Here is a 13,440-nt window from a genome sequence, read left to right as displayed (position 1 = left end):
AGCCCTAAAAAGTACAATTCTGGAAAATGAAAAAAATACAAATGTTAATATATCTGGCCCTAGGGGCACATTTATCAAAGTACGATTGTATTCGAATGCTAAAAATTCATATTCATTTTTGTACTGTGCGTAATTTTTGAGTATTTTTGAGTATTTTTTGTTAATTTGCGAGACTTTTTCTACTTTGCGACAATTTGTGTGACAAAATTGTATTTGTCGCGCCGAGTATAAAAGTTTCGGATTCATTCAAGCTTCAGTATCGTGACTTTCCTTGGGCCAGGTTGGAGCTGCAGCGTGCCATTGAGCCCTATGAGAGGCTTTCCTTGGGCCGGGTTGGAGCTGCAGAGTGCCATTGAGTGCTATGGGAGACTTTCCTTGGGCCGGGTTGGAGCTGCAGAGTGCCATTGAGCCCTATGGGAGACTTTCCTTGGGCCGGGTTGGAGCTGCAGAGTGCCATTGAGCCCTATGGGAGCCTTTCCTTGGGCCGGGTTGGAGCTACAGAGTGCCATTGAGCCCTATGGGAGACTTTCCTTGGGCCGGGTTGGAGCTACAGAGTGCCATTGAGCCCTATGGGAGACTTTCCTTGGGCCGGGTTGGAGCTGCAGAGTGCCATTGAGTCCTATGGGAGACTTTCCTTGGGCCGGGTTGGAGCTACAGAGTGCCATTGAGCCCTATGGGAGCCTTTCCTTGGGCCGGGTTGGAGCTGCAGAGTGCCATTGAGCCCTATGAGAGGCTTTCCTTGGGCCGGGTTGGAGCTGCAGAGTGCCATTGAGCCCTATGAGAGACTTTCCTTGGGCCGGGTTGGAGTTGCAGAGTGCCATTGAGCCCTATGGGAGGCTTTCCTTGGGCCGGGTTGGAGCTGCAGAGTGCCATTGAGCCCTATGGGAGGCTTTCAAAATCATTCACAGAAGGATCAGAAAAGATTTCCCCGCCGTTTACGATCGTTCGGATACGAAAATTTTGTGACTTTCAGATCGCCAATACGATATTATCGTGACTATTACGATTTTTCATAAAGAATTTTCGTGATATTTTCAATCTTCAGAAATTATCGTATCTAATCCGAATTTCGGGATTCGAACTCGTACTTTGATAAATCTGCCCCTAGGTATCTTTTATAAAATATGGGGATTAGATCACAATACCATACAGTATTACTATGAAACTATATGGATCATTTTCAATAAAGGTACCCAAGGGCACATGGGGGGCGGTTCTTGGGAGTCTATATATTAAAAAAACCTTTAAAAAATGTCTACCAATATGGCACCAGACACATGTGGTTGGAAGCAATGATGGAGCTGAGGGGAAGGGGGTACCTGCGATGTCTACAATACATCTTCACAGCCTCATACTAACACTTTACCTGTTAATACATTCAGTCCAGATAGACCTGACATTAATAGCTGCAAATATGGATCACTGCACAGACTTACACTACAGTGGCTGTTGGTTAAAATGCTGCAGAACCTATAACGACCCATAGCAACCAATCAGATATATGCTTATCAACAGATAATAAGTAAATGTTATATTGATTGCTTGTTATAGATCCTCAACCTGGCGCACTTAGCTCCTGTTAGTAACCTAGTCCCAAATGGTTAGCAGTTACTACATGCTGCATTCAAATGGGTAAAAAATAGCAGTGTTCCATATAAAATCAATATTGCATACAGTTCCTTACCTGCATGAGAGATGTATTGGTTGGCCTGCTTCTATGACTATTTCTTTTTCCTTTATATTCAACTTGGGTGATTTTAATTTGGAACCATCACTATGACCTAGGGAAATAAAAGTAAATGCTATAAACTTTATATACTGAATAACTGATGAATGATTTTATATCAGTGTCTTTTCTAAAATAGCAAAGAGTGATGATTTATGACATTTCCACTAGTATTATTATAATCAACCTTTTTTTATGTAGCACTGACATATCACTTTACAGAGATGATACTTCATTCACAACAACCCTGCCTCAGTGGAGCTTACAGGTCCGTATCACATACACACTAACACTATGGTGAATTTTTTAACAGCCAGTAAACCTGTCTTTATACCTTTAGAGAGTCTGAGGAAACCAGAGCGCCCAGGGGAAACATAGAAATCCCTTGCAGACCCAATGCTGAAAGGCAACACTGCTAACCACTACACCATTGTGCTGCCCAAATCCCAAATACACAGAGTACACTGAGCCATGCAGTGATGGGGTGCATATCTGCTTTTGTGCAGTAACCCACAGCAAGCAGATATTTTCTGTCAGAGATAAATGGTTTCCAATCAGATTGCATTATCTGCCAGCCAATCCTGTATGAAGATGAGTAAAAACGTGGTTTCCTAGTACAATTACCAGTTGTCTGTCAATCCTAATATGCCAGTGAATACATCTTAGAACAAAACCTGTCAGCTGTCAGATAAGAGGAGACCATCCTGCCTTTTGGATACTGGGAATTGTAGTTTATCAACAGCTAAAAGCTATAGGTTGGACACTCCTGGCAATTTAATCATTTAAATACTAATATGTGACCCATCAAAGAATCTTATCAAATTGGAATATACATTTGTTTATTAGAGCCACCATTTTGTGATGTTCTGAGTGACACTCATTGGTCACATGACAGGAAATAACGCAGGTTCTCACTGTAACAGGAAGAAGTGGGGGAATAGAAGGCAGAATTCTGTCCATTCATTGGCTGCTGTAACCTAGCATGTATGTGTGCCCTTGGTTTGTATGTGAGAACAGTGCCTCATATGAGCCAGAGGGCAGACTTTAGTACTTAAATCTAAATGGTATAATCCAAGGGCACAATACTCAGGTCCCTGTGCTCTGTTTTTTTGCTCAGCATGTAGTAAATGAGCCCTTATTTGTTGCCAGCTATGTTGCTAGAATTTTATACATAACTGATTTTGAAGATATAAATAACCGAAAGTATAATCATGAGAATTATTTTACAATGTTTGGCCATGAGGCCCAAGCCCTATATTATACTGTAGCCCTGAAAATGTCCAAAACCTTTATTTCCGCTATCGTGCTGCCTTCCTCCCATCCGTGCACTGGCAGGACAATTTTGGAAAATCTTCTAGACATTCTAGACAGAGCAGCTCACTGGGTGGATTCCAGGAAAGAGATGAATCTCTGTATCTGATACCTTAGACACAGTATGGAAGCTTTCACATTTCTTTGTTCATGAAAAGCGATGACATGTGACCCTGAAGTGATGGTATGCCCCCATAATGAGTCATTGCCTAGTTAGGGTGGGACATTCAGACTTCCTAAAGCTTCTCATTATCATCAGTGCACTGAACCTGAACCAGCTAAAATACCCGCTTCTCCTGTAATACTATATATATATGGTGCTCTGATAGCCAGGAATTACTACTACTTTTGAACGTGTACACATTTAGCTGTATAGAAGCTTTATTCATTGTAAATAATTATGCACTCACTCCTTGAACCCTCAAACCCCCCTGCTTTACCCATTTGAAAAAACAACTTTCTGATATTTGTGAACTGCCACCCAGACTAGGTGGAGTTCATCAGGGAACAAGAGATTTACCGCAGGTGGAGCATCAAGGCAGAAGCTACATAACAGCAGTTTGGAACATAACTATCATTACACAGGGCTGCTGTTTAATCTGAAGCCTACATGTCTCCATGCAAGGAATACATTGATTAACAAGTGGCTTAATGAAGGATTTAGCTGTACTGTAGGGAGTTACAACAAAAAAATGAAAATTCCATAAAATCAAAATACAAGAGTAATACATTTTAGTCACTACTGAAAGTAGTAGCTCTCCACTGCTTGGCCTGACTGCTCATGACATGGAAACATTATTATTGGCTGTCAGCTCTTTGCTGGCCAAAACTCCAGTTCCCACTGCTGAAATTTGAAAAATTTCTGTGATTAACAGACCTTAAAAGAAGAAAAATCATGGACTGGGGAAATTGGAGGCTTTGTAAGAGAGCTGATTTCTGCTACATTGTTTCATTTTTCTACATTTTTCTTTCCTTCACAAAGTAGCAGTTCTGTCATGCTTTAAGGCTGAGGTTTGAGCCATCATTATAATAGATCATCTTTAAAGGTATATAGACTCCAGATTATTCCAGCAATCAATATTACAATAGTTCCTCATCCTGTTAGTTCTAATTTGTTTGCGTAGAAGGGCACCAAACAGGATTTGTGCAACTGAATCTCTGACCCGTAAAAGTATGCAAGGCTTTTACATAGAAGGGTGATTGGTCTTTTGGATAAAAACAATTTAGCATGCTGCTTGGGGTCTTAGTCTAGGAGCTTAGTTAATTTCACTTGGCACAAATCCGATTAATCACAATATGCTATGATGATGTCTAATGCAGATTTTTAATGGTGCTTTGGCTTCAATTAGGTCAGTTTCAGTATTAAGCTACTGTTACAGGACTTACCAGGTACCAAACACACACACAATAATGCCTGCTACAGTATGTTGACTTGGGGTCTGTGTTTAGGATATTTTGTTATTTGTTATGATCTTTGACTCAAGAGTCAATGCCAGCGAAGTCACGAGCTGCAAGCATTTAGGATGTGAACTCCAAAGCCTATAGCAAGTGTCTTGACTTTGTGCCCTGATATTTAATTACTACTAAGCATTTTAGTATTAGTAGAAGTCTGTGAGGAAATCTGGAAGTTTTGATCATCACATTAATTCAGGTCCAGTATCTCAGTATGTGCCCCTAGTTTGGGGCTGCTATAGTTTATAGGTGCTGTTCCTAATATGACCTTTACTGTGCCTATTTTACTGCCTGCTGGCAATTATATATTGTAGTGAGACTTCACCACAACATTTAATATTCCCCTGCATTAGGATTGGATGTGTGATACATGCTGTGTTTTGATTTTGCCATGTGTCAAAATGATGTTCTTCCCTCAGGGTGAATAAAAGCATTCTTACCCCTTGTGTACTATGGCCCTAATATCTCTGCATCACCACAGTTGCAAATTGTACTTTTTTGGATCCTCCATATTAATATGACAAATGGCCACTGTCTTCAGTTTTGTTATATTTTTGTCATATCTTCTACTGGTCTATGAAATGCATCCTCTCTTTTTCTGCAATGGTGCAGAGGCCTAGGGGCACATTTACTAATCCACGAATCCGAATCACGAATGGAAAAAAATCGTACTGGAAATGGAAACGAAAATTTCGGAAGATCGCAAATATCATGAAAATGCTTACAAAAAAATTGTATTAGTCACGATAATATCGTATTGGCGATCCGAAAGTCAAGAAATTTTCGTACCAAACAATTGTAAACAGCGGTAAAACCTTTCCGATTTTTTCGTGCAAATGTCCGAAAAAGTCGTGCGAACGCCCGAAAAAATCAGCGAAAATACGATTGGAGCGTTCGCATGAACGCTCGAGCGTTCATGCTTTTGTAAATGTGCCCCCTAGTGTCACACAAAACAAGAGCCATGAATTGGAGCTAAGATTATCTTCTATTACTAGTTTAGAATACTTCAGTTTGTATTTCAGAAACACCTGGAATCTTGACTGATTGTAAATGAATTAGCTCTCAGTAATTACCACTATATAAAAGGATATATATATGTAAAGAGGAAAATAGACTTGTCAACCCCTTTCCTGGTCACCTACAGTAAAAGGCTAATATCTCTCTTCCAATGCCCTGCACTTAAATTCACTGTAATAAGAGCCATAATACAGAGAAATTAACTTATTGGTATTGACCCTAATAAAAATAAATAATAAATAAAAATTTCTGGTTTTAATTCCGATTTGCAGTTTGTGATATCAGTTTGAGTACCACTTGGTTGTAGATCATCCCTTGTCCTGTAACTATTTAGGGTTATACATTTCAGTTCTTCTATGGGAACTGTATGTACAGTATAAAGAATTCATAATATTGTACCTGCAGAGCAAGAGGTGAATTTCATTGCCCGCCATAATGGCACCATTATCAAACAATATATGGAAGCTAATAAAACAACTAAGGAGGTCCCAACTGGAACAGAATCTTATTGGACTGTGTCCACAAGTAATTACATAAGGGAAATGGTTGTGCGAATGGGAAGTAGGGGACAACAACATTTCCATAGGGCCTTAAGTGAAATGAAATTTTAAAATCCCAGAGGGTGGCAAGAAAAAGCATTCATGACTTTTAATTAAACAAACTGTTGAATTCTTTAATCAAAAACGTATTCACTGATTAATTTAATAAACTCATGTATGTGGATTAGCCATCTTGTTGTGGGTGCATATCACATAAAGTGAAGGGTGTCACTGCCATACGCCAAGGTCAAAAGCCCTTCATCAGGGACTACACCCCCCTTTTCAACATTAATTTCATAAATAGGGCGTTTGTTGAAATACTTTTCGCCTCAATGGACTGCTGAATTGCTTTTTAATGTGCTCTTATGAACTGAAAGTAGAATGGTACTTTAGTTTCATTTTCTGATTTTGCCCTTGGACCGATTCGGCAGCTTATCGGCCCGTGTAGGGGCAGAACCAAGGGGCCTGGCCGACCGATATCTGGCCTGAAATTGGCCAGATATTGATCGACCAGGTTAGAAAATCCAGTCGGATCGGCTTATTGATGCGGTCCCCGAACCGACTGCCCCATTGCTGCGTGTAGAATTCCATCGTCTGGCCCCAGGGCCAAACGATCAAATTCGCCTACATGCCTCCCCGATAGGTAGGGATATCGGGTGAAGATCCGCTCGCTTGGCGACATCGCCAAGCGAGCGGATCTGCACGTGTATGGCCAGCTTTAGTAGCTCTGTGTGTTCACCCTGAATGAGATTGGATTGGATGAGCTTAGATAATGAAGCTGAAGCTGAAGTACACGCAGACAACCAGTGAGATAATAGGAACCAACCTCCAAACACAGCAATCCAACTGAATAGCTGACTTATAAATTAAGAACCCTGATTTAAATTTCCTTTATGTATCTTTGCTAAGGATTAATACATTATTTGACGCATACATTATACTCTCAAATTTGCCTCATGGCACATTGGCATTTTGTCATGGCACATTGATGTTTTTGCTCTTGCTAAACACAAAAAAAAAGGCCAAAATCCACCAACCATTGTCTCCAGTATATGTCAAATGGAATGGCATGAAAACACAAGGTATATATCTGTATTTTCCATTTATTGTTCAGCCCTGCCATATATAGATCACAAGATAATCCCTAGCTTTTTTAGCTATAAACAAAAAGCAACGGGTTATGATAATCTCTGCTCTGCTGTGCCCCATGGGGCAGACCCTTAGCTGGAGTCTATTGTAATGGTGCAACTATAAGTGCTGGACACACACAAAGGCACAGAATCACCAGGGCTTATATTTTCTGTCTCTCTGCAGTTCCTTTAGTGCAATTCAATGGATCTCTAATAAAATACCAGTTCTGATTCCAGCTTTGTACATTAATTAACAATGCTGCCATTCCAATCAGAACAAAAGACCATAGCCATCCATGTGTATGGCCAGCCCATCCTAATCTATAGGAACAGGTGTGCCAAAAAAATAATTTTAACCTTTTTGCAAGAAGCTACAAATCCAACACTATATGAAAGTGCAACATGTCCTCACGTCAACCCTGACCCAGTAACTCTTTTCCATTCATCTGCAATACGCTTTCTTCCTGTCATTTACTGGACTGCTTGTTACAAGCATTAGGCAATCTTTCTGATGACAGCTCTCACAATGGCCAAACATCTTGCTGAGGGTGCTGACGACTATACTTCTGCCACAACGGAACAACACTAATATAAAATGATATGAAGAAGTAGTTATAACAGTGGGATAGTATGTATAGTAAGGCATGATGGTGCCAGAAGTGCTGTAACTGGGATAGATAGTAAGACCAGATGGTATTGGCAGAACAGACTACAAATTTAGAGTAGCATAATTAGTAAGGGGTAATGTTAAAGGACAGGGTTACACTGTGGTACAGAACTAAATCTTCTTTTATTAAAATTTTTTGAGGTGGCGTTCCCTTTATTTTGTGTCCTAAGAAACAAGTCCATTAAAGACTAATGTATGTAAACCAGCATGTACATTTATGTACTCTGTTGTCTTAAAAACAGCAGGACTGTTTGCAGGCCCTGGTGTCTGATAATTGCTATACTGTAGCTTTGGTGATCAATGGAAGTAAGGTTAGAGATAGGGAGGAAATTAAATAGGAAAAAAGAGATAACAGGGTTTGATTGAGTAATCTAATGGCCATTATAGGTCACGGGAAGACACGGCTGTTTATAGGACAAGCTCAGGTAACAGGAAGTAGATGTCTGTTTCAGGGTTCGGATCTGGAAAGAACTCAGTTGAGGATATGGGAAAGCCATTTCCTTTAGTGTCAGGAAAAAGCCTATTTAAGGTAACTGGAAGAAACAGGGATGTACCACTGGTGGGAAAGGGACATTATCCCCCACTCCCATTCCTGTTTTCATAGTACAGCGATATTGCAAGTGTCAACTTGTATATTCCCATGTTCCTGCAAAGCAATGGCTTTCAGACCCCTGTCCCGCAGCTCTCATTTGTGGGGCACCATCAGTGTCCCCCTTAGCACATAGGGGACAGGTAGCAAAAAGCCTCCATTCACTGTTTTAGGTGACCTATTATGTAATCCCTCAATAATGCTCAGATAGGCCCACATGACTATATCAATATATATATATCCAGAAGTTTCAAATTACAGGTAGGACATCTCCCATAGACTCCATTTTAAACTAATAATTCCAGTATTTAAAATTCATTTAGAATGAAAATGAAAAGCTCACACAGCACAGCATCTCTAAAACAGAGATTAGCAATGGTGAGCCCACCAGCTGTTGACCTTAACAGAGTACATCCATCAATCAGATCAAATTATCAGCCCTGTCTGCTTACTATCTTTTTTGAAAACATTTAGCATAGCATAGACACCTATATCACAGTGTGCCAAAATACATGACCTAAAACACAAGTTCTATCTACACTTTGGGAACAGCTTTTTGTTCCGTTGGCTATTGGGGGATTCTGGGAAAAATAGCCTCATTGAGATCAAACTGTACTGGGTACAAAGAATATTCTTCACTCTGCTCAGCATATAACTGATGCCCTTTGGAGCCCTAGAAAGTAAGTATCCTGGGCACCTCGAAAAAGATAACTCTACATCCCTGAAACAAATCAATATTGATTAAATGATCAGCTCTGCAGGTACAAAGGTATTATAAAGGTATCATAAAAGCGATGCTGCTTATTCTTTACTGGGGATGTACTATAAAGGTAATGCAAAAAGTGATGCAGCACATTGAGAACCATATGGTGAGATGCTATAAAAGTGATGTAGCACATTCAACACCATCCAGGAGTGATGCAAGTGAAATACTATAAAAGTGATGCTTTTAAAGGGTTTAGAAACATTGATGGGAACAGATTGCCAAACTGTGCTCAGATTCAGCAAGCCAGCGCTGCTTTCCATTCTCTTTCTATCTGAGCTGTTGAATGGAGCTGATAGCAGTGAATCACACTCACACAATGTTTGCTTTGGAAAGTCTGTCATGTCTGGAAAAACAATGTCCCTCTATAGCACAAAATATTAAATTCTTTAAGTCCCAGGGGACAGCTCGTATCCAGCACGTTGTGCATAGATAGATCATAGCACAAGAAAATGTGGACATGGAGCAAGATTTACAAGGAGCACATGCACTGAGGTGGAAACATCAGTACTTTATATGGGGATCTGTGCTGTTGTTTTCTTTAGATAGGTATAGTATAGTATGGAGAGGTGGTGCCTATAGTAGAAGTGGGATAATAGCCTCTGGGAAGGGACTGGGGCTGTGGGATAGCAGGTATAGTAGGGAGAGATGGTGCCTATAGTAGCAGTGGGGGGATAATAGCCTCTGGGAAGGGACTGTGGCTGTGGGATAGCAGGTATAGTAGGGAGAGATGGTGCCTATAGTAGCAGTGGGGGGATAATAGCCTCTGGGAAGGGACTGTGGCTGTGGGATAGCAGGTATAGTAGGGAGAGATGGTGCCTATAGTAGCAGTGGGGGGATAATAGCCTCTGGGAAGGGACTGTGGCTGTGGGATAGCAGGTATAGTAGGGAGAGATGGTGCCTATAGTAGCAGTGGGGGAATAATAGCCTCTGGGAAGGGACTGGGGCTGTGGGATTGCAGGTATAGTAGGGAGAGATGGTGCCTATAGTAGCAGTGGGGGGATAATAGCCTCTGGGAAGGGACTGTGGCTGTGGGATAGCAGGTATAGTAGGGAGAGATAGTGCCTATAGTAGCAGTGGGATAGCACTAGCAATGCCCTCTGGAGCAAAGATTTAAATTCTGAACCACAGACCATCTTTTCCAATATTGGTCAGCATCAACCCCATAATTAGAAATGATGTAGAATTTGCTGCCATTGTGTAAAAAAAATTCAACAACATTTTATTTTCTCTCATACACCAGACAATAAAGGTATAACAAGTTCTTCCCATGCTAGTGAGACCATGTAACTTTGACTGACTAGAACAATTGGTTAGTGGGACAAAGACCAAGCAAATTCTATACACAGATTGCTGTTACTCAGCAGAATGTATTATAAGAATGAAAATGTAGATTTCCCAGAAGTCAGTCCCATTTTTGCTCACTCACTTAAACATTTTTCAAGAAATCAAGTGCCTGACCCAACCAGCAAGAGGATTCAGCGCACACACCCCCAGGGCCAGCATCAAGCACACTGATTCATTGCGGCTGAGTCATTCATGTTCCCCTGTGCAGTACCCATGCCCTGCTGCCAGTGACTAGTGCAGGTGACTAGTTGCCCATAGTCTGCTAAACAATGCCTGATTGTCACCTGCCTCCTTGGATACCGTACACTCCCCTTGCTAACTAGAGTTTAGTAACTTTACATCCAAAAACAGCACAGCGATGCGCAAATCCTTACTTAACTCCATTGGGAGAAAAGTATATCGGGGCATAATCTGAATTTACTTGCACATACAGAGCCCTTTCCTGCCTTGAGATTTATCAGGGTGTAAATGAGATTCTTGGTAATTGACTGCGCTCTAGGGGGTCCGTTCGTTCAGCAAAAGGACACTGGAGCGATAGCGCTTTGATCCAGTGCTGAAGAGCCCCATAGGAGAAGGATTCAGAGACCTTGCGCAAAATAGGTTAGAGAATTGCGCAAAGCCTGGGACTGTGCGCCCTCAATGACGCGCACGACTTGCCAACCACCCTGGCAGGTTAAATAAGGTACAGAACGCTCTGCATTGGCGATAACAATCCTAAAATTGGGCAATAGAGTAACTTCGCCCCTATAAGCAGCGGGCATCCTACAATCAGGCAATGGAGCGGCTGTGCGCCTACAATCAGGCAATGGAGCGGCTGTGCGCCTACCTGTATCCTACAATCAGGCAATGGAGCGGCTGTGCGCCTACCTGTATCCTACAATCAGGCAATGGAGCGGCTGTGCGCCTACAATCAGGCAATGGAGCGGCTGTGCGCCTACCTGTATCCTACAATCAGGCAATGGAGCGGCTGTGCGCCTACCTGTATCCTACAATCAGGCAATGGAGCGGCTGTGCGCCTACAATCAGGCAATGGAGAGGCTGTGCGCCTACCTGTATCCTACAATCAGGCAATGGAGCGGCTGTGCGCCTACAATCAGGCAATGGAGCGGCTGTGCGCCTACAATCAGGCAATGGAGCGGCTGTGCGCCTACAATCAGGCAATGGAGCGGCTGTGCGCCTACAATCAGGCAATGGAGCGGCTGTGCGCCTACCTGTAAGCAGCAGACATCCAAAGAGCAAGCAGAGCATGGCCACAGTCGCACAGCTTATCATGGTTATCACAGCAAGCCAGACTGGCCAAATCCACAATTACAGGTTGATCCCAGAATAAACCAGAGATAAGGATTCCAGGCGTATTTGTAGCAATGTGTAGTCCCCAGGCTGTGAGCGATAAATTTATCCAGCGATTTGCAGCAGTCCTGGTGCGTCCTCTCCTCTCCACAGACTCCTACTGAATGACCTGCCTGCAGGCAAGGCTTCTGACTGTGAGAAGAAATATCCTGGATGACAGGGACGAAGTGGCCGGAACCCTCTAATATTTCCATGCATTATACTCAGCCAAATTCTCCCATCCCTCATGTGTTTTATGGGATCCACCCCCCGCCCCCTCCCTGACCTCACAGACCCCATCCTCACACCTACCATATGCTCCAATTGGTCCCTGCCTTCATCTCTCCTGATGGGCAAAGCCAGGGCTATGACTCGCCCCATGTGAGATTAGCTAATGATAAAAGCAACACAAACTGTGAGAACTAATTTGGGGCTGGACAAGCTCTTCAATCCCAAGGGGGAGAATATACAGACTGTGCCAAGTACTATGGCAGCAGAACTATTTTCTCCTGGGGGGGTCTCCCCCTATATTTAGCCTGTTGGGAAAAAAGGTACAGGTAAGGATCTGATAAGCCAAATTACATTAGTGAAGCAGTGGGTGGGTTGGTGGTCTTCCTAATGTGCAAGGGTAACATATGGTAAGTCAGTGGGGGTTATTTGTCAACAATGGGCAAACTTGCCCATGGCCAGTAATCCTGCACAACCAATCATTGTTGCAATCATTACCTGCAGCTGGCTAAAAATCAACCACTGATTGGTTGTTATGGGTTACTACCCATGGGCAAATTTGCCCAGTGTTGATAAATAAGACCTAGTGCCGCCTTTATTTTAATCATCTGTGACATCAAAGTGGTGTAGCTGCTGTAGGGTGGGGTTAGGGAAGAAAAGGAATCTGTCTTGGGCCCTCAGTATCAGTGTGGACCCTTAAAGTACAAGGACAATATTAGTTGGGTTAAGCGATGTTCATATTGAATCCCCCCCCCACTGGCAAGCCTCTGTTGAGAAAGTTGAGCAACAGCCATAGTGCAAGGATCTATCTGCTGCTCACCTACAGTGCAGAAACCTGGACCAGAAGCTTTTTGGGCTCAGATTAGTATCTGCATGGGAAATGGACCATAGTCACCACTTGAATGACTTGCCACATTAGAAAAAAAACTCACTCTATACATTACTTTCCTGGGCTGCTATTTTAACATCTGAGTAGGTTTGTGCATTCCTGCAAGCTCTGGTTCTGTTGTAATCAGCTGCACTCTATTTGGATCTTTCGTCTTATGGCTTCTCCAATCAGAGTGCAGATCTCTTGACAGACGGTGAAATTGACCAATCAAGGCACAGATGTAGCCAGGGCTGGGGAGAGGAAGACACTGCAGAAATATAGACTGATATGAAGGTTCAGCAGGCTGTAAACTTAACCTAAGTACCTCACTAGCTCTGTACATTTGCTGCAGATTTCATTGCACTCTCACAGGTACTATATTAAATATGCTCTAACAGCTGACTCACTAGCTGAAATTAATTTTTTTTTTGGAAAGCTGGCATCTGTAACATCCTTTTGATCCTTTCTCTAGTC

At 42.3% G+C, this 13,440-nt stretch overlaps 1 protein-coding gene across 1 annotated transcript in view; it reads right to left on the bottom strand.

The window, feature by feature from the left end:
• The window catches only part of flt1 (fms-related tyrosine kinase 1), a 44,171-nt gene extending 32,095 nt beyond the window's left edge, over positions 1-12,076 (bottom strand). Inside the window, exons 1-2 of the mRNA XM_002934032.4 lie at positions 11,753-12,076; positions 1,685-1,781 (exon numbers count right to left, since the gene is read on the bottom strand). Coding sequence (XP_002934078.1) covers positions 1,685-1,781; positions 11,753-11,813 — 158 coding nt within the window. The 5' untranslated portion in view covers positions 11,814-12,076. The remainder of the gene's footprint in view (positions 1-1,684; positions 1,782-11,752) is intronic.
• Between the last annotated feature and the right edge of the window lie 1,364 nt (positions 12,077-13,440).

This window comes from Xenopus tropicalis, chromosome 2 (genome assembly GCF_000004195.4).
Source record: "Xenopus tropicalis strain Nigerian chromosome 2, UCB_Xtro_10.0, whole genome shotgun sequence".
Lineage (NCBI taxonomy): Eukaryota > Metazoa > Chordata > Amphibia > Anura > Pipidae > Xenopus > Xenopus tropicalis.
The sequence above is the reverse complement of the archived record's forward strand: the minus strand, read 5'-3'. Positions and strand labels throughout refer to the sequence as shown.